The 22,288-nt window shown below is 42.5% G+C and overlaps 1 protein-coding gene and 1 pseudogene across 1 annotated transcript; one reads left to right on the top strand and one right to left on the bottom strand.

Moving 5' to 3' along the window:
* Nucleotides 1–8,364: 8,364 nt before the first annotated feature.
* LOC144319990 (translocon-associated protein subunit gamma pseudogene) lies at nucleotides 8,365–9,093 on the bottom strand (annotated as a pseudogene).
* A 10,418-nt stretch (nucleotides 9,094–19,511) lies between these two features.
* LOC144320229 (transmembrane protein 229A-like) lies at nucleotides 19,512–22,017 on the top strand. Its single transcript, XM_077908487.1, has one exon. The coding sequence runs from the start codon at nucleotides 19,664–19,666 to the stop codon at nucleotides 20,465–20,467; it is 804 nt and encodes a 267-aa protein (XP_077764613.1). The 5' UTR covers nucleotides 19,512–19,663; the 3' UTR covers nucleotides 20,468–22,017.
* The last annotated feature ends 271 nt before the right edge of the window (nucleotides 22,018–22,288 follow it).

Raw genomic sequence — 22,288 nt, 5'->3', positions numbered from 1 at the left:
ATCAATATAAAGTCTAGTTATTAAGAATTCTAAAGAGATGAGAGCAATTTATCAAAGAATTAAAATAAGATAATTCTCCGGAGATGAAAGGAGGACCTGTCTCCAATCTGGTAGGGTCTACTTGCAACCAATGGTATGAATTTAAAAAGAACCACACTTGGGCACATTATTATAAAACTTCAAAACTCCAAAAGTTAAAAGATATTAAAAAGCTTCCACAGAGGGCTGGGAAAGACAATTGTGTACACAGAAATTAGAATCAGAAGCATTGATTCCTGGGATTCCTGGGTGGCTTGGTGGTGGAGTGTCTGCCTTTGGTTCATTCTGAGGCCTGGGATAGAGTCCAGCATCAGGCTCCCCGCAGGGAGCCTGTTTCTCCCTCTGCCTGTGTCTCTGCCTCTCTCTGTGGGCTCTCATGAATAAATAAATAAAATCTTAAAAAAAAAAGCATTGATTCCTTTTTGTTTTATTAGCGACACCACATAGTACAGCAATATTTTTAAGGTTCTGTGGGAAGCTTTTTTCCAACTTAGCATTCTCTACGCAGCCAAACCATTAATCAAGTGGGAAAGAATGAAAGAGAACTTTTTGGTCTGAAAGCACTGATAGATTTATCTCCATACCCCCTTCCTTGGGAAGTTCCATGAGGAGTGGTGACAGGTGTGAGAGTTGTGTGAGGTAAACCCTCATGACTCATAGCAGGATGACACTAGGAAGTGTCAAATTTGATAAGTCAAGAAATCGCATTATACATGATTTATTGGAGACATGGAGTTAACCACCAGAATAACAAAAAAAAAAAAAAATGAAGTTGTAAAAGTAGCGACTTCTAAAGAAGGACTTAGGTGGTAGGGTAAGTACAACTTTAACCATGTACATATATTAACATGAAGTAATTTTTAAATGTACTACCAGAGCTCCAATTAAAATTCTTTGTCTACTGTTTTATAATATTAACTACATGGGCTGTGGCAAGCAGAATGATGCCCACAACGAGCACCACATCTTGTGAATATGTTATCTTATGTAGCAGGAAGGGACTTCGCAGATATGATTAAGGTTCAGGATCCTGAGATGGGGAGATTAGCATAACTTATCTAGGTGGGCCTGACATAATCACAGGGTCCTTAAAAGTAGAAGAGGAGGGCAGCCCCGGTGGCTCAGCTGTTTAATACTGCCTTCAGCCTGGGGTGTGATCCTGGAGACCCGGGATCGAGTCCCACATTGGGCTCCCTGCACAGAGCCTGCTTCTCCCTCTGCTTGCCTCTCTCTCTGTCATGAATAAATAAATAAAATCTTTAAAAAAATGTAGACGAGGAAAGCAGAAGGGAGTCAGAGGAGATGTGACTAGGAAGAGTAGGTGGAGAGGTGTAACTTTGCTGGCTTTAGAGATGGAAGAAGATGCCAAAAGTGTAGGCAGTCTCTGGAAACTGGAAAGGCAAAGACATTGATTCACCCCTGGAGACTCCAGAAGGGAATACAGTCCTGTTGACCCCTCAATTTTATTTCAGCAAGATCCATGGCATGCTTCTAACCTGCCAAAGTATAAGAAAGATTTTTGTTTTATTTTACCATGTTTGTGGTCATTTGTTACAGCAACAATAGAAGACTAATACATGGACTTACATGACTGGAATTAACTCCTTTTGATGTTTTCCCATCTTAGACTATTATTTTCCTTTCAGCTATTACATTATGATCAGGTTTTCCATTTTAAAGGGGAGCAAAACAGACCCTTTGCTTTTCCTATTTTATAGGTACTGGCTTTTTTGTTTAGTATTTCAGGCAGTTTACCACCATAATATCAAATCTTCCTTGGTATCAATTTTGGATCCATTATAATGTGTCTATTTTCAGTGAAGGCATGATGGAACATTTTTTGATGATCTTCTTTCCTAGAAACCTGAATAATTTCATCTGATTGCCCATGTCTTTTTTCAAGAGCTTCAACATCCAGAAACCACACTTTCAGAAACAAAAAAGAAAGCGATTAAGTGTAAGAAAAAATGATTCTGTTTTTTTCTGACACAATTAGTCTTATTTCTCTGTATCGAGTCTTCTAGACATAACTTCAGGTGTCACAGCAAGGTCAGAAGCTTTTGCTAAACACTCCACTTAACAATCATGTATTTTCACTTAATTATACCTTAAAGTAATTTTATGGTTGTCATTATATGTGTACTAATCTTCACTTTCTCTAAACTGAAATTCTCTTTGCCTCTTTGTGGGGAAAACATGGACTTTGAGCTAAATATATCTAGATTCCATACCTGGCTCTCTCATTTACAGTCTACATAACCTTGGGCAAGTTATTTAACCTCTCTGAGCTTTCTCCAACCATAAATACAGAGGTTGTAATGCTTTATACTGCCTACCTCACCTCTGCAATACTGACATTTTTTTAATAATAAATTTATTTTTTATTGGCGTTCTATTTGCCAACATACAGAATAACACCCAGTGCTCATCCCGTCAAGTGCCCCCCACAGTGCCCGTCGCCCATTCACCCCCACCCCCCACCCTCCTCCCCTTCCACCACCCCTAGTTCATTTCCCAGAGTTAGGAGTCTTCATGTTCTGTCTCCCTTTCTGATATTTCCTACCCATTTCTTCTCCTTTCCCTTCTATTCCCTTTCATTATTATTTATATTCCCCAAATGAATGAGACCATATGTTTGTCCTTCTCCGATTGACTTACTTCACTCAGCATAATACCCTCCAGTTCCATCCACGTCGAAGCAAATGGTGGGTACCTGTCATTTCTAATGGCTGAGGAATATTCCATTGTATACATCAACCACATCTTCTTTCTCCATTCATCTTTTGATGGACGCTCTTTGTTGTAAGGAGCTGTCCTCGTGTTTTTCAGCAGCCCTGGTCTCTCTATTCGTTAGATGTGAGTACATCCCCCACTCCTTGTTACAATCAAAATTTTTTCCAGACATTGTCAAATGCCCCCCTGGGGCAACGATTACTTGTTTGTTGAGTGGGTTAAATGAAATTATGTGAGTCATTTAGCACATTTTGACACATAATAGGTTCACAATAAATGTAATTTTTGTATTATTGGTAGACCTGGGTTCTCAATAATGACAACAACCACATTGTATTGCATAAAAACAAAGAATGAGAAATCAGAGAATGAAAATTTTTAAGTTATTATTATCAGGGGTAAGATTGGCTATAATTCAGAGAGGAAATAATTCAGTATTAGTTCAATTAGGATTATAGGAGTTTGGTTGTGACTATTCTGAGGGAAGGAGAGGAGGGAACCTGAGTAAGTTAAAGCATTTGTGAATTTGACAGATACCAATTTCAACCTTACCTGACATTTTTTTCTTCTTTTAGTCCCCTGAGAAAAACACAGCCATTGGAATTATTTTCTTAATAATAAATTTATTTTTTATTGGTGTTCTATTTGCCAACATACAGAATAACACCCAGTGCTCATCCCGTCAAGTGCTCCCCTCAGTGCCCATCACCTATTCACCCCCACCCCCCACCCTCCTCCCCTTCCACCACCCCTAGTTCATTTCCCAGAGTTAGGAGTCTTTATGTTCTGTCTCCCTTTCTGATATTTCCTACCCATTTCTTCTCCTTTCCCTTCTATTCCCTGTCACTATTATTTATATTCCCCAAATGAATGAGACCATATAAGTTTGTCCTTCTCCGATTGACTTATGTCACTCAGCATAATACCCTCCAGTTCCATCCACGTTGAAGCAAATGGTGGGTATTTGTCATTTCTAATGGCTGAGTAATATTCCATTGTATACATAAACCACATCTTCATTATCCATTCATTTTTCAATGGACACCGAGGCTCCTTCCACAGTTTCAGCCATTGGAATTTCAAATTAAATTCAAGCCTTATTTCCACTGTCTGATAATGTAGAAAGAGTTCAGCATTGAGAAACAGGCAAGAAAATGTCTAACCATTCTGAGCCTATTTCCATATCTGCAATATAAGGAGCAATAATATTATTACTTGATAGTGTTTTGTGAATATTCTGTATTTCATTGGCAACCTACAATAGAATTCAAGGATTAAGCACCTGAGACCCTACCATTTATTGGTACCTCCTATGAACCAGGCATTGGTCGAAGAGCTTGGCATATATTAACTCACTTAATCTTTAAAACAAAGACAAGAACTCCAAGAGCAGGACAGCACTAATCTAACCCTTTTTTTTTAGAAAGGCACCAAGGTGCTAAGGCACTTGCCAAAGGTCACATGACCAGGGGGTGATGGAGCTAGAATCACAACCTTCCAACTCCAGAGTCTAAACTTATAACAAGTAACATTTCCTAACTCTTATCCTTGCCTAGTTAGATATATATAGCTGGAGTCTGCATAAGGTTCCTTACTTAGGTTGATGGAAATGCCTTTTCACTTTGTTTTAAAGAATTTTGGGTTAATAAAGAAAACAGACGTGATAATTCAGATTCCAAACTCTGGATTCAAAGTCTTGTATAAATTTGGATCACAGTGAAGGATAAGAGCCTGAACATTTAACAGACCAGAAAGGAGAGTGATTAAAGACTTACAGTGACCAAATAGCTAGGGATTAATTGCTTACAAAGCAAGTTTATTTTTATTACAAGAGGTTAATTCATTTATGGATCATGTGCAAATCTTTTACAAAGTATGGGGAGAAGTTGGAGCAGAAGCAGATATCTCTGAAATGTTCTCACCTTCCTGAGAGTCCATAGGTTTTAGAGAGGAGATGTACATGAAAAGAAAATAAATGAAAAGAATATACATGGTTTTGGGTTCTTTGCTTTTTGGGTTTTTTTCTGGGTAACTGTTTTACTTGTTGAGACACATATTAGAGATGCCCCATTAGGAAAAATCCTTCTGATACATTCACTGCAGTATTTAAAAATAAATGCTTATGCAAATTTTTTATCACAATCTTTGTTAAAAAATAAATCCTATATTAAAGAAACATTTTGTTCAAAATTTGCCTAAAACAAGAAAAATACAAATATTTGCTTTTTTTTTTAACACAAAGTGTGAAAAGCGTGTTGGGTTGAATAATAAATTAGAGTCAGACTAGGAAGGGCCCTCGAAGCCATTCTAAAGAGTTGTGAAGGTAAAGTAGTGAATAATGAGAGTAGAAAAAAGAAACTGTATCTGAGGGACATCTCCCAAGGAGAGTGGATAGGTCTCCAAAACTGATTAGATTTAATGAGCAAAGCAAAAGGGGGAGCAGAGAAAGACTCCAAGGTAGATAAGTGGTGAAGCCATTAGCCAAGACTAGGCAAGGCATCCCATGTCCTCTGAGAGGAGAAACAGTGGAAGAAAGGGAATAACAAGCGATAGAACGACTTCAGTTTTAGAAATGTTGAGATGGTGCTTAATACACAGGTGTAAATAGCTGATGCGATACTGGGTATATGAATCTGAGTTTGCAATGATTACAACCATAAGAATTTTTATTTATTGCTAGACTCTATGCTAAGCATTTTGTACTCTGTAGCAGAAGCTGCTATTTCTAAATATATGTGCTCCCTCAATAACTATATTCACCTTTATTGATATTAAGAGAACCCATGATTTGTGGCTAAGTACATAGCTACTTGGAAAGAGACTGTGTGTCCTAATCTTCCTTGGCTAGGTGTCACTATGCAACTAAATTCTGACCAATGGCCTGGAAGTGGAAGTGTTCTCAAAAAAGCCTTTCCTTATCCTTCTTAATGCAAGAATGCAGACAATGACATGGCTAGGATAGACAGATACTTAGATATGGAAGTACAGCAACCACACAAACCAGTACCTGCATACCAGGAGCACCAGGTCAGAGCCCTAGGCACCTAGTGAGAATTATTCGTGAGACAAAAGTAATTTGTCTCTTTTTTAGATTACTAATATTTGGATGTTCTGCTTTTTAAAACAAAACCAAATCTTAACTAGGTCATGTACATCATCTCATATAATCCTCATAACAACACTATCATTATACCTAATTTAAAAGTGAGGAATGAGGGGTGACTGGGTGGTTCAGTGGTTGGGCATCTGCCTTTGGCTCAGTTCATGATCCTGGGGTCCTGGGATTGAGTCCTAGATGGGGCTCCCAGCAGGGAACCTGGTTCTCCCTTTGCCTATGTCTCTGCCTCTCTCTCTCTGTGTGTGTGTGTGTGTCTCTCTCTCATAAATAGATGAATAAAATCTTAAAAAAAAAAAGAAGGTAGGGATGAGCCTAAGAGAAATGAAGAGAGAGATTTGCCCAAGGTCATCCAAACAGGAGAAAGTAGAGCTAGAATTTAATCCAAGAAATCCAATGGCAGAGGCCATACTCATTATCACTAAGCTTTATGAAACCATCTACTCTTTGATCTATAAAGGCATCCCACCCAGATAAAAATCAGTCGTTTCATTTTTTAACTTTTTCTTAAAGTATAATATATGTAGAGAAAAGAACACGTCCGTATTTTTTAAATGAAGAGCATATTCAAAGTGTTATCTGGTTTCTAACCTATACTCTTCCTCCTCATTCATGTGTTCATTTTCCCTTGTCCCCAGATGACTATGTAAGCATCATTCTTTCCATGTTTATTTTATGACCCAGAAACACATTATTAAAGGACTCTGGAGACTTCTCTTTTGTAGGCTAGAAAACAGGTCCTTATGCTTTTACTTATAGATTTAATTTTCCAACTACTTGAATTATTCCCACTGTAAATCTTTAAGCATTCTTTTTTTTAATTTATGATAGTCACACAGAGAGAGAGAGAGAGGCAGAGACACAGGCAGAGGGAGAAGCAGGCTCCATGCACCGGGAGCCCGATGTGGGATTCGATCCCGGGTCTCCAGGATCGCGCCCTGGTCCAAAGGCAGGCGCCAAACCGCTGCGCCACCCAGGGATCCCCCTTTAAGCATTCTTTAATCCCTCTCAATCTTTTACCTAAGTACCCTTCATGGTGGCAAACTGAGCAGCATAAATGGCTTGAGAATGGGTTTTTCACAGCACTTCCTTTGTGCCAGGCCAGGATTCATGCATTAGCCTACCCATCATATTGAGTAGATTTAAATACTTGGTGAGTTAAGAAGTTCTTTCTGTTTTTCGGAGACAAAGAGGACTTTGTGTCATTGCTGAAAAGCCACATAAATAACTTGAAAACAAAGAGTTTGTCAGTTACAATCTGTTCTTTATATTTTCAGGATTTGAATTTGGCTAGCCATAATCCACTAAAAGTCATCTGTAGACAGGAAGGCATGGGAAAAAGTGGTGCAATAGTTTCTTTCTGGGACAGACCCAGGGGGTCAGCAAATAGGGAGAGGTACACCATGCTGGAGAGCTAAATTTAGAGCAGGACAATTTCCATGGGTTAGGACATTGTCATGAGGAGGAATAAGCTCAAGAAATACAACTTGCTGTCACACACCCCCAGAAAAATCCAGGTGCCCAAATAGCTTAGATTCAAAAGAAAGATCTATGCCACTGTGAAATTCTAAAATTTAGAAGTCTAGAAGTTAATTTGTTTCCAGATATTTGGGTAAAAAAATTCAGAAAAGAAACATGCCTTTTGCTAAGAAGGAGTACTCAGAGGTAAGATTAGAATCCCAGAAGGTTCTCTAAAGATGCTCAGAAATATGGAAAATTGAAAGTTGAAATTCATCAACACTGTAAATTAATTACAGAGATGAAATAATCTTACAGGAAAGAAACAAAAGGAGTATCATTACATGCAAATAGATAAATAATGTGAAAGACTTGCAAGTTCTGGAGATACTATCATTAAAAATGATTTTTATTATTCTAGTATAATGATAGGAACATGAAATTTAGATCCAAAAGTCATGTGCATCACACAAAGAATGGATCTCTCTAATATATGAAAACTACTGTTAATAAATTTTAAAAAGACCTATCACCCCAATGAAAAGGGACATGAAAAGATAGTTTACAGAAGAAAGACAAATAGTTCTTCTATATTTGACATAATGCTCCACTGTACTCATAATATGACAATTAAAAATTAAAACTACCAATGAAATACTTTTCATCTCTCAAACTGGCAAGCTTCAAAAAGTGTAATAAAGCATTATTTGCAAGACTGTGTGAAATAGACCCTTTCATAATTGCTGGCAGGAGTGAAAATTGATCCAATTTCTTAGGAGAACAATTTGGCAATATCTATCAAAATTACAAAGGTATACATCCCCTCACCCAAAAGCTTTGCTCCTACATCCTTAAGTCATCTACTCCCACATCTTGAAATGACTTGTGTTCAAGGCCTTTATATTGTAGCATTTTAAAAACCCGAGTATAGCTGACAGACATTGTCACATTAGTTTCAAGTGTACAACATAGTGATTAAAAATGTCATTTTTATGCTATGTTCACCACAAGTACAGCTATTTTTTTTCCTTTCAATTCATTTAATTTCAACAATCTGTCAAAAAAGAGCCAATAGACAAATACTGAATTAAATTTGGTTGGGTTTTTCAAACCCTCCAACTGCAGACTATAAAAACATCTTGTGTGTCTCTCATTCTGACCACCCTGTTACTTTTCCATATACCACAGGCCACCCATAGATACAAAGCCAGGGGCCAAAGCCGGTACAGTCTACTTGGAGCCAGTAGACAGAAGGGGATGAGGCCTGATGAAGCACTTATGGACAAAATATAGTTCACCGTTGGGTTGAAGTTCTTCAATATAAAGAAGAAGGCAACAATGACCAAGACCAGGAATTGGGTGACCAGGAATAGAAGATGGAAAATGTTGTAGCTTCATAATCAGCAACTTCATTCTTCTTCCACAAAATTCTTTCATCTTTTTCCTTTCGAGACATCTTTCTGTTATCAGCTTCAGAGAGTTTTCGAGTCACTTCTTTGGAAACAGCATCCTCCCTCTTCTGTGCTACTTTGTGTTTGAGAACAAATTTCACGTTTTTGTATGCGAAAGCCACCAGGTAAGTGCTTACGAGGGTCATCACACTGTAGAGCATGGCCGACTGAATGAGATCCATATGCCAAATTTGCCAATACAGCCAGATGGGGATGGCTGACACGATGAAGGCGTTCCCGAAGAAGAGCGTGGAGGACTTGGCCGACAGGTTGCCGCACAAAGCTATTGCAGTATCATGGACTATATTCCTTATGCTGTGCCTTTTATTCCTCTGACTTATTCATTCCCTAACTGCAAACCTGTATCTCCCACTCCCTGCACCTCGCTCCCACCTCCTCTCTGTCAACCATCAGTTTGTTCTTTGTATTTATCGTCCCGATTCTGCATTTTTTTGTTTGTTTATTCTTTTTTGTAGTTTTCTTTTGGATTCCACGTGTGAGTGAAACCATGGTATTTGTCTTTATCAGTCTACCTTATTTCACTCAGCATAATACCTGCTAGGTCCATCCTTCTTGTCTCTGAAGGCATGATCTTATCCTTTTTATGGCTGCATAATATTCCTCTGTGTGTGTGTCTGTGTGTGTGTGTGTGTGATATCTTCCTTCTTTCTTATCTTTTGATAAGTGTCCTATTGATGGACACTTAGGTTGCTTCCATATCTTGACTATTGTAAATAATGCTGCAGGAAACATAGCGATGCATATATATCTTTTCAAATTAGTGTTTACATTTCCTTTGGGGTAAATATCTAATAGTGGAATTATTGGATCGTATCATATTTCCATCTTAATTTTTTGAGGAAGCTCTGTACTATTTTCCACAGTGGCTGTCCCACTTTATATTCCCACCAACAGTATACAAGTGTTCCTTTTTATCCACATCCTTATCAACACTTGTTTTCTTGTCTTTTTAATTTTAGCCATTCTGATACATGTAAGGTGATATCTCATTATGGTTTTTTTTTCATTATGGTTTTGATTTGCATTTCCCAGATGAATGATGTTGAACAACTTTTCATGCAGTCTGTTGGCCATGTATGTTTGCATATATTGTAACATTTTTACCATGATGAAAGATTTTAAGCTATTTAAATCCTCACTGGTAAGGGCCTGGTTTGATCAATAGTGAATCACTCAATCAATGCACTACTTAGTTGTTTCAAATAAAAATTGATTAATTCTTTATGCATAGATCTGGAATGATTTATGTGCAGAGTTAATAGGTGAAACAAGTAAGGTACAGAATAAAATGTATAGTATATTAGCGTCAGCATAAAAAATGGTAGAGGAGACTTCTATTCACTAGTATATGCATAGAATATCTCTGCATAGATAGCCAACTAACTAATACTAACCTAATGATATTGCCCCAAAAGGAAAATGGGTGGGTGGAGGACAAATGTCAGAGGGAAATTTTCTCTGCATAACTTTCTGTATCTTATAAATATTGACCATAGGAAAATAGTAGTTCTTTTTTATCTAAGAATAGTTCACATACAATGTGAATTGTTTTTAAATTAAATAAAAGCTAGATTAAAAAATCATCTAGGCTTGGGCTCCGCCTCTCCAAGAGTTATTTTAACCTATTTTGAAATACAATTTACTATTTTGGAATTTCCCTAGCAATAAATGGTACTTCTTGCCTATCACACATTATTTCAGGGAACCAATGAGAAAACAAGCATGAGAGCACTTTGTAGACTATAAAGTAGTATGCATGGGATCCCTGGGTGGCGCAGCGGTTTAGCACCTGCCTTTGGCCCAGGTAGCAATCTTGGAGACCCGGTATCAAATCCCACGTCGGGCTCCTGGTGCATGGAGCCTGCTTCTCCCTCTGCCTGTGTCTCTGCCTCTCTCTCTCTCTCTCTCTCTGTGACTATCATAAATAAATAAAAATTAAAAAAAATAAAGTAGTATGCAAAGGCAAAAAAAAAATGTGTATATATAACAGTATTGACTGAGCCTAGATCCTTACTATAAAATAAATACTGAATATTCTAATAGTTTTGTTGAAACTCAGTTTAAGAATACAAATTCTAACCCATTTCTTTGCAAAGTGTTTATTCTGGCTCCAAACAATGATTTTTTTAGCCTTAAACACAAAAAAGAACTCACCTCATGTCATGTAATATTAAAAAAATAGTCACATGTAACTCAAACAATAACACATTAATGTACTAGGAAAGGGAACACCTGGGTGGCTCAGTCCAGTAAGAGTCTGCCTTCAGCTCTGGTCATGATCCTAGGGTCCTGAGATGGAGCCCTACATTGGGATCTCTGCTGAGCAGGGAGCCTGCTTCTCCCTCTACCTTCTCCCTCTGCACCCCCTTCCTGTTCATACTCTCTCTCTCTCTGAAGTAAATAAATAGTTTTTTAAATGTTCTAGGAAATTGACCTCAAAAAATCCTACTGTGAGGATTTGCTTACCAGGAAGAGAACTTTTAAAGAATAAACAATTACCCCAAACATGGGAATGTATGTATATAAATGCAAATTATCATATATCTAATTTACCCCAGAAAGAGATAAATGCCCCATGTACATTCTAGAATGAGAATGCCATGTATGATTCATTTTCTTGCCAACTTCTGTTGACTGATGATATCTTCTTGTATCATTCTGTTGAATGAGATTCCAAGGCAAACTCTGGACTTAATGGGAAAACATGCAGCAATAATTATGTCTGCCATGTATGTGAGAGTAAGGAACAGTTGGAAGGCCAGACACAGTCACAACTGCTCTCTACATTCGCATATGTTTCCCCTTTCTTCTTCCCTTCTGCCCTTCAGCACCATAATTTTCTACAAAAAGATTGCTAGGAAAGAGGTTCAGAATAGGATTTAGGCAGACTGGTAGTAAGAAAGAAAGAAGTGTTCTCCTCCCTAGACTTCCTTAGCAAGAGGAAAGGATGAAGAGATGGAAGAAAAACTTGTTTGGAGCTCAGTTAGTTTTTCGCTCTGGTTATTATCACGACTAGTTCATATCAATACTACTAGATTTCATTTATATACAATGTAATCAATGAAGGTCAAGAATGTCCAAACAGTAGCTCATGTAAATCAACATTAGAATCCACAGAAGTTGAATGATCTCCTTTTTGTGTATGTCTCCTTTTTTTTGTTTTGAGATTTTTATTTATATGAAAGAGAAAGAGAGAGAGCGCCAAAGCCTTAAAATGTATATAAGTTTGATTCTCTATTTAAACTTTAAGGGTATGTGGTCTAGGTAAATAAACATGGCTACATGAAGAAGAGAATTAAGGAAATGCTTGTCGCATAAAAGTTTATAGCAGCAAAACTTTTGAAACAACCTAACCAGCTAAAAATTGGGGATTGGCTAAACAAACTATGGGATATCTCTACAAAGGAATCTATTGTCGTCATACCCATGATGTAGCAGATTATCAAATGAAAAGATGCTCCCTAATCACCAATAAGTGACAAGAGCAATTATAAATTATAAAAGGAATGCATAATATAATCTTCTTTTTGGTGATACTAGAATATTGTTGAAAGCCTACATACCAAAATATTAACAGTGGTTATCTATGGGTGGTGGTATCACGGGGGATGTGTACTTCTTTTACTTTCTACATATATTTATTTCCAATGCATTCAATAGACAAGCATATCCTTTGTAGTAAGCTATACTTGAAACTTCAAGAGGAGTAGACTTTGTTATATTCATTTTTTATGTCCAAGATATAGCACAAAATATTGCACATAAGTGTTCCATAACTGTGTGTTGAAGAAAAATATATTTAAACATATATTTATATTTAGTTATTATAAATAAAATTCATATAGGATATAAATATAAGAAATATATATTCTCTAAAGCAAGAGTTGTGGCAGTCGTAATCTCAGAGGAAAGCAATATGTCACCAACACGACCATTCACAGAAGAAACAGTCACACAGGTCAGGCCAAATAACTACAGTTAAAGGAAGAAAACCACTAAGTAATCACCAGGTGGCAGGAAATAGAACCAGCAACTTAGCTAAAGAAGCCAATGAATATAGTGAGTTCTAGAAACTGCATCCTCCACAGAGGGCCTAAGAAATCCAGGCTCTTGGCCAACAGGACTGACTCAGGCCTCCTTCATTTCCTTCTGGAATTCAAGTGAAAATAACTCCTCTCTTCTGAGCCCTGATCAGTAAGCTTGTTTCACACAGCTAGGGTGGGTGCTTAGAACCCTCCAGTGGGCTGGAGACATTTTGTAAGATAGGGAGTGTAGTCTGGAAGAAGGAATTTTTAGATTTTAAACGAGAAACAACTCTGCCATTACCAGCGTGTGAGTTTTGCCAAGTTGCATTTTCGTTTTACTTGTTAAGTATGAATTAGAAAAATAGCTGTTTGTCACAAGATTGAGGACAAAATGGATAATGACTGAAAAAAAATTAAGAAGTACCATAACTAGGTGTTAAACTATAAAATATATTACCTTTACTACCCTAGAAAGAGAGAAATGCCCCATATACATTCTAGAATGAGAATGCCATGTATGATTCATACGGAAGATGCTGAAATATAATATGTACTTAGGTTTTGGAGACCAGATACAAGTGGACTTGGGTGGCAGCCCGGGTGGCTCAGCGGTTTAGTGCCGCCTTCCGCCTGGGGTGTGATCCTGGGGACCTGGGATCGAGTCCCACGTCAGGCTCCCTGCGTGGAGCATGCTTCTCCCTCTCCCTGAGTCTCTGTCTCTGTCTCTCTCTCTGTGTCTCTCATGAATAAGTAAAATCTTCAAAAAAATGAGTGGACTTGGGTAACTAGATGAACACATGCAAATCTATTGGTTAAGTCTCTGCACGGAAGCATTCCTAAGTTTTTAGGTTATGACAGCCACAAATAGATGTGTTAACTGGAATAGCAGGATGTGATTTTGCTGAACTTCGATATCTAGAGACATGTCCCAACAGCGCACAGGAATACATTTGCATTCCATACTTATTTTCCTGTTATCTGAGCTCTATCTTCTATTCCACACCAAACAGCGAGCCCTTCCAGACAGCCCCATTTGTACAAATAAAGAGCCATTACTAATTTGTCATGAAACGCAGAAGGGGGAAAGTGTGGCACAATAAATAAGTGTACTGAACAGTAACAACAAAAGGATGTGAAAGATTGCATAGGTTAATGATTAAAATGATAGCCAAAGGGATGGAGTAGCTGGGGAGGGGTTAGGGATTCTTAAAGGAAAGCCCATTAGAACTATAAACAGAATAATCTTTTTTATTAAATCTGCAACTTCAACTCATTCAAGGTGGCTTTAATACAAGAACATAAGAGACAACACAGTGTGTGGCAAATGAGCTGTGATGTCAAGTGGAAATGACTTCATTGTTGGCATTGGACTTATTAGCTAAGACCTTGAGCAAGTAACTTTTCTGAGCCCCAGTTTCAATATCTGTTCAAAAAAATAAGAGAACAGTTGTAGGAATTACTGATAATCTATGTGAAGTGCCCAGCTGACATGTAGGTGCGCTCTTAAGTAGTATCCATTGACAGTGATGACCTCTCTCACCCATAAACCTCAACCAATGTACCCAAGTAGTTTTATTCAAAATAAACTCCTTCCTCTGAAGACATAATGGAATTAACTAGGGAGGGGAAATCCTCTCCTTGCGCACTGAAGATGAGTCACTGGCAGGCAGGCAGAAATTACACAAAGGGAGTGTTTCTGATTTGAATATTGCACAAAGTGAAAATTTTAAGCAAGATTTTCCAAAATAGTTTGGTGCTCTTTTGGTTTTTCTTTAAGTGTTGTGAATTTAAAGAATTTATTCAAAATCTGTTCCTTAGGGCGCCTCGGTGGCTCAGTCAGTTAAGTGTCTGCCTCTGGCTCAGGGACCCTGGGATGGAGCTCCACATCAGGCTCCCTGCTCCATGAGGACCCTGCTTCTCTCTCTCCTGCTACCCACCACCTCCACCCCCGCTTGTGCTCTCACTCTCTTTTTTTTTATCTCTGTCAAATAAATAAATAAAATTTTTAAAAAAGAAAAAAGAAAAAGAAGAGTATAGGTAAAGTAAATGAAACTGTAGATGTATGCAGACAAATATTTTACACGGCTGTTTTTATGGAACTGTCAATCAATCTCTCTCTCCCTTCCCCTGCCCTCCACACACACTAAGGATGAGCATCATTTTAGCTAAACTCAATGTCAGCCTTGCTTCTTTGTTACCTTTACCTGTCCTTACTCAAAGTATTCTCCTCAGATTCCAAACTGGTCCTCTCTATTCGATTGTGTGAACCCAAGATCAGACATCTCTAAAGCTTATTGTCTGCGTGGCCATGACATTATTGTTTGGCTGTCTTCATTAACATGACTTCTATTGTCTTCATCAACACAACTTTTTTATTCTAGGAAGCTCTGGAGCAAAATGTTTATTGATTCACAATGCTTTTTGAAACACTCACCTCAAGACACTCATCTTATGTCCACCAATCCAAAACTAGTTTATCATAATCATTAGCTAATTCTAATCAAGCCCTTGTATTGAAAGACCCATTTTAGACTCAAACCCAAAAACCACTTAAATAGTCCAACGTTGTCCTTCCTGCTCCAAGATGCTATTAAAACTTTGTCAAGGAAGAAAGCTTACTTACCATGGTAAGCAACAAACTCAGTTTTGCCTTAGCAACAGGCTATTTTGGTAGTATTTTTTAGGGAGCTAGCATTCAGCAATTGCAAGCCTTCTTGGAGCGGGTGTTCTTAGTTTGATGATTATAGTATATAGGAGGGGGGTGTATGGGTATAATTTGACCTATAATAAGAAAGGTTTTTATATCTAGTGTTAATGTGGCTGCTGCCTTTTACTGTTTTCTTCTGTCGTTACATTCATACTTTACCCTAGTGAAATTCCCTTAAGCTTTCTTCTAAATGCTGTACTCTCCCCTCACTTTCCTTTGTTCTTCTGGTGTGCAATGAAAGGTCTCAGGCATTCCGCACATCTAAAAGACTACAACCATGACCCCATATTCACTAGACAACAACTCACTGAAGATTATCATAATCCTCCAGAGGACCCTTCTCCTAATTAGCAGATCTCTCCCTGGTCACACTAGCTACACAGCTCAACCTGGCCAGCCCAGAATGGTTACATCTCTACAGGTGGTTACTGAGACAGCTTCACAGCTTCTGAGGACAAAGAAGAGTGTCTTTTCCATGGAAGAACAATGCTTCAAAACATCCTTTGAATGGCTACTTTCTTTTTTTTTTTTTTTTTTTAATTTATTTATGATAGTCACACAGAGAGAGAGAGAGAGAGGCGGAGACACAGGCAGAGGGAGAAGCAGGCTCCATGCACCAGGAGCCCGATGTGGGACTCGATCCCGGGTCTCCAGGATCGCGCCCTGGGCCAAAGGCAGGCGCCAAACCGCTGCGCCACCCAGGGATCCCCGAATGGCTACTTTCTAACCTAGGGAGTCTCAACTCATGTTATTTTATTGCAGATTCCCGTTTCCTATTTTTAAATTCCCCTCACCCTTATGCCCACCAACTCCCAGCAAGTTGCTGCTTTAACAGGTGGATCTTTGCAACCTAATGTTTGTAGTAGTCAAGACCAACACAGAAATGCTTTTAAGCATTTTATGATCATGGAGATTCTGATGCAACCATTGTAAATTATAAAATCATCATGGATCAGCAAAGCCGTGCTGCAGTTTTCCATTTGGAAACCCAGCAATGAAGTGTTTAAAACAAAAGAACAATGTGAAGATAAGGCAGAAACAAAGATTGGTATCGTTGGTGGGCTAGCTTTTCAGAATGGTAGAAGATAGTCACTTTTTTTAAAATGAGGCAATGAGTGTAAATAATTAATAATAGCAAGTTATATAATGAATAGTTTCCTTGCCCTTCGTTTCATGCCTTTTTAAAAACCTTTCCTTTTATCCTTTTGGTCTACTTTTTAAAAAAGTTAGTGTTTCATACATTTTGAAGTGGCATAAGTAAGGCGAGGCCACAACAAAAATATAAAAAGAAATATAGAATAACAGGTAATAGCTGCTTTTTCTGCTATGGACTTATAACTGTTAATTTCTATTTTGCATTACTTCTCCCGGAATACATGAGAAACAGATTCAAAAAAAGGACCTAGAACATTGAGATTTTTAGTAATCTAACCCACTCCCCACTTAGCAGAGCAATACATTGACAACAGTGGTGAGACACAAGCTTTTTATTATATATTCCCTAATTTTAAAAAATTGGCGTGTTTAGAACATGCATGTACTATACATGCATAAATTTTATACATGTCTTATTATACCAATACAATTCATAAGACATGTATGGTACACAAAATTGAAATTTTGTTAAGTGTGGAGGCTAAAAATACAGAAATAGAAGATACCAATTTTTGTGTTTAATCCAAAAGATTTTCCTACATTCCCTGAGATGAACTAGTCTGAACTATCAAATTAGACCTTTCAAGGTTTTCCTTGCATCTTTAAGAAAGTTTATAATAGGGCAGCTCCGGTGGCTCAGCAGTTTAGTGCCGCCTTCAGCCCAGGGCCTGATCCTGGAGACCTGGGATCGAGTCCCACGTCAGGCTCCCTGCATGGAGCCTGCTTCTCCCTCTGCCTGTGTCTCTGCCCCTCTGTCTGTCTCTCATGAATAAATAAAATCTTTAAAAAAAAAAAAGCGCAGCCCCCAACACACCAAAGTTCTAGATTCTCTCATTCTACCTTAAATAGATTAATTAATTAATTAAAAAATCTCACTCTCAGTCTTCATCTCTGGGATGAACTAGTTCTGCAAGGAGAAAAAGCAGCACTGGGGTGTAAGAGGCAGAGACACAGACAGAGGAGAAGCAGGCTCCATGCAGGGAGCCCGACGCAGGACTCGATACCGGGACCCCAGGATCATGCCCTGGGCTGAAGGCAGGCGCCAAACCGCTGAGCCACCCAGGGATCCCTCAAGGGTGCTATTCCTGACAAGAGCCTCCGCGGCAGCCAGAGCAACGTCCAACCGAACTGGCCTCAGATCATTTCATAATTCGGGGGTGGGAGGTGGGGGGTGGGGAGCTTTGAATCTCTGTCTTGGCCCCTGGCAGACTAACCTAGGAAAACAGTCTTGTCGGGGAGAGAGAGTGAAAAAGTGAACCAGGGGACATTTCGGATGCTGGGGTGCGGCACGGAGTCTCGTGTTTATTCTTCGTGCCTGGGACACGGCCGGCTTTGAATCAGAACATTAAATACACAGCACCGCAGCCTGGGCCCGGCCCGGCCTCTGGCGTGTGGCGCGAGGCCCTCCGCCTCGCCAGCGGGCCCGGCCCTGGTTCCGCGCTCCCGGGAGTGCCGGGCCCCCGCGCAGCCGGCGCAGCTCGGGTCACCCCTGGTGGGGGTTTCTCCGCTCCTGCCTCCCCCGCCGACGCCGTCCCAGGAGGAGGGCGGAGAGGCGCGGCCGGGCTTCCTCGCCGGGACCCCGCGGGCCTCTGCGCGGAGGGCGGAGCGGGAGGGGGGCCCGGCGAAGGCGGGAGAGGGCGAGCCGGAGGGGAGCACGGGGAGGCCGGGAAGGGCGTCACTGCTCGCTCTCCGCTTCAGGAGCGGGCGGCAGAGGCGGCGGGGCGGAGCGGCGGCGGCGACGGGGTTCGCAGCGGTCCTCGCCTCCACTCCTCCGTGGGCCGCGCGGAGGGAGCGCGGGCGCGGCCGGCTGCACCCACCCGGGCCGGAGGGCAGGGCGCGGGGGGGGGTGGCTGCGCGGGGGGCTCCGCGGGCTGGGCGGCCGCGCGTCTCCCGGACTCTAGGGCTCCGGCTGCACCCACCCGGGCCGGAGGGCAGGGCGCGGGGCGGGGGGGCGCTGCGCGGGGGGCTCCGCGAGCTGGGCGGCCGCTCGTCTCCCGGACACTAGGGCTCCGGCTGCACCCACCCGGGCCGGAGGGCAGGGCGCGGGGGGGGGGTGCTGCGCGGGGGGGCTCCGCGAGCTGGGCGGCCGCTCGTCTCCCGGACACTAGGGCTCCGGCTGCACCCACCCGGGCCGGAGGGCAGGGCGCGGGGGGGGGGTGCTGCGCGGGGGGGCTCCGCGAGCTGGGCGGCCGCGCGTCTCCCGGACACTAGGGCTCCGGCTGCACCCACCCGGGCCGGAGGGCAGGGCGCGGGGGGGGGGTGCTGCGCGGGGGGGCTCCGCGAGCTGGGCGGCCGCGCGTCTCCCGGACACTAGGGCTCCGGCTGCACCCACCCGGGCCGGAGGGCAGGGCGCGGGGGGGGGGTGCTGCGCGGGGGGGCTCCGCGAGCTGGGCGGCCGCGCGTCTCCCGGACACTAGGGCTCCGGCTGCACCCACCCGGGCCGGAGGGCAGGGCGCGGGGGGGGGGGCTGCGCGGGGGCGCTCCGCGGGCTGGGCGGCCGCGCGTCTCCCGGACACTAGGGCTCCGGCTGCACCCACCCGGGCCGGAGGGCAGGGCGCGGGGGGGGGGTGCTGCGCGGGGGGGCTCCGCGAGCTGGGCGGCCGCGCGTCTCCCGGACTCTAGGGCTCCGGCTGCACCCACCCGGGCCGGAGGGCAGGGCGCGGGGCGGGGGGGCGCTGCGCGGGGGGCTCCGCGAGCTGGGCGGCCGCGCGTCTCCCGGACACTAGGGCTCCGGCTGCCATCGGGCCGCGGCCGGGACGGAGCTCCCTGCGCTCCCCCGGGGGCCTCGGCGGCGCGGCCCCGCAGCTCCACGCACGCGGCGATGCGGGCGCGGAGGGGCGGGCGGGCGGGGGCGCGAGGCTGCCGCCAGCCGCCCGGAGCCGCTGTCCACTGCTGAAGCGCCGGCCGCCGGCGCCGCGCTGCCCGCCTGGAGCGACTCTGCTAGTACGGGACGCACGGGATGCCCGGGACGCCTCGCTCGCAGCCCGGACCTCCGCAGGCTGGGGTTCTCCTCGCCCGCCGCCGCCTGCTGCACTCGCTCACCCGCTTCGCCCCGGAGAAGGTCTGCCTGCCGGCCGCGCTGCCCCAGCGCCTCCGTCTTCAGTTCTCCGGCCTCCCCGTCGGCCCGCGTGGCGCTGCAGACCCCGGCGGCCAGGCGCTGCGGCTCGGCCTGCGCGGCGGACCGGGCGCGGCGGTGCGGGGCCGCTGCGCTGGGGCTGCGGGACTGCAGGACGTGCTGGCGCTCTCCCGCGGCCCAGTGCTCCCGAAGCGCTTCCTGCGCCTGCGGCACCGGGGCCGCCCGAGCAGCGGCCCCAGCCTTGGCCGCGCGCGCCCCCGCCGCTCCGGGCGCAGGTGGCCGGCGACGACCGCCGAGGCACCGGGGGCGTCGGGGAGCCCCGCTCGGGGGCTGCCGGACCCGCTCCGCTTTCTCTTCTTCGGAACGCACGGCTTTTGGGATGAGATCCTCTTCACTTTCTTGGGCAGGCAGACGGGCCGACCAGCGGCCACACGTCGCTCTGGTCCTCCTTTCTGTAGGGCAGCTGCAGCTTCGTGGTGGAGAAACTCTACTTCCACCTGCACTGGAGCCGCGGCTGGAGCACCTGGAAGCGGTGCCCGTCTACGTGACCTTCCTCTACGCGTGGGAGCTGTGCCGGGGCCTGGGCCTCCGCTCGTGCGGCGCTTGCTCCTGGGACTATTCTCACTACCCACTCAATTTCATGGGCCTCATCACCCTGATGTATTTACCTGGTTGGATATTCCTTAGTGTGTACCAGGACCTACTTGGTGTTGTGCCGGGTTCAGTACATACCAACTATCTAAAAGAAAAAAAAAAAAAAAAGTCATTCGAGTCCCGCGAACCAATTCGATTTATTTTTACACGTTTAAAACGGAGTGTTTTTTTTACCCTTTTAATTTTTATACGGTTTCCTAAGCTCTTCTAATATGTTTTATTCGACTTTTCGGTTTTTCTGACACTTTGGAACCTATGCATAATACAACGTTTTCAAATTTTACTCGAAACATAACTCAAAGTACTTGTCAATATTTAAAATCCCTTACAAGCCCAAACAGCAAAACCATGATACCTTAACATCAGAAGCTGTAGTATATTCACTTATTTGGGCATGGGTGGGTGATAACTACTAGGTTTTTTGTTGTTGTTGTTGTTGTTTAAGAATGAAGTTATTCAAATCAGAAATTAATGATCTACAAGATTTGGTGAAATTTTCTAATTCAGTGATTTTTTTTACTTTCTTTTTAATCCAATTTCATTTTAATTCCCTGCCCTATTTACCAATCACTGCTGAAACTCAGTGTCTTTTATTCCTAGAATGACAGTTAATAACTCTTAAAGTGCCTCCCTCTAGCGCGCAAGTGGAAAGAAACTGACAAATGTGGAAACACATCCTATGGATCGATTTTTAAATAAATCTTTTCTAGCAACTCAGACAGGTGACACTGTGTTAAGATTTTTGACCTTCATCCTGGAGATGATTGTTTTTCCAATGTGGATTAGCCTTAAACGCCAAGTGTGTTGACATTGATCAGATGCTGTGTTATCTATAGTTGTAAACTTTTGTTGTAAAATGTTTACCTTATATGCCCAAAGGCCAAGCAAAATTTTATCACCCACAATAGTATTCTAACCCTAAGGACTCTTTCTACAGGGAGCTTCAAGAACAGAAACAGTTCCTTGGAATAAAATGAACCTGAATGTTCATTATCCTCGCGTTAGACCTAATTGCTTACCGTGAATACAGATAGGCGTTTTCAGAGTATTTCTGCCACGGCTCACTTGTAATCGTCTTTCTTTTTCCTTCTGGACCCACAGAGTTCTTGGGCCAAACCTGATGTGCTAATGTGCAGTATAAATCAATGATAGCTTTTTGGTGACTCATTATTGTCTGGAAGCTCCAAAGTTAAATGAGATGATAAAAACAGCTTTAAGAAATCATGTCTAATCAATAATAATGTACTTTAAGGTTGTTTGTTGTTTTATTATATTTAGAAAAGATGTAGAATTGAGTATAGCTCAGCCAAGGATGACTAACACTTTCTCAGTTTTCGTTATGAAAATTATGAGGAAAACTTACAGTTTGTACAAATGAATTGTTTCCGCTTCAAATTATTAGCTTGTCTATGCTATGAAAGGGGACTTCTTTCTGGTTTCAAAAAATATTTGCTATGGCAGTAAAAACAAATATGTATTTAGATGATTGTTGGGAATAATTTTGAGAATGTTATTTTAATTCACTATCTGAGGTTGTGAGCTAAATTATAAATAATGCAATATAATCAACCCCACCTGTGGAATGGATCGTGTCAAACTGATTATTTTAGCTAGTCAAAGCAGAGTAGCAAACCAAATGTTTGCAGAAAGTTAAAGTGTCACTTTATGAAACTTGGTCATAGGTAAAGGATTTCTGAAAACACTGGCCAGAGAAAAGTAGAAGTATAGACACTAAAGTTAGTCAGATGCTAAGCAAATATTTGTAATATGAATGTGACCCATTGCACAGGAATCTGAGTTAGGTGTGGCACCACACCACACATTCCTGTGAATGCTTAACCAAATCCTTGACTT

The sequence above is a fragment of the Canis aureus genome, chromosome 9, assembly GCF_053574225.1.
Source record: "Canis aureus isolate CA01 chromosome 9, VMU_Caureus_v.1.0, whole genome shotgun sequence".
In the NCBI taxonomy this organism is placed as follows: Eukaryota; Metazoa; Chordata; class Mammalia; order Carnivora; family Canidae; genus Canis; species Canis aureus.
The sequence above is the reverse complement of the archived record's forward strand: the minus strand, read 5'-3'. Positions and strand labels throughout refer to the sequence as shown.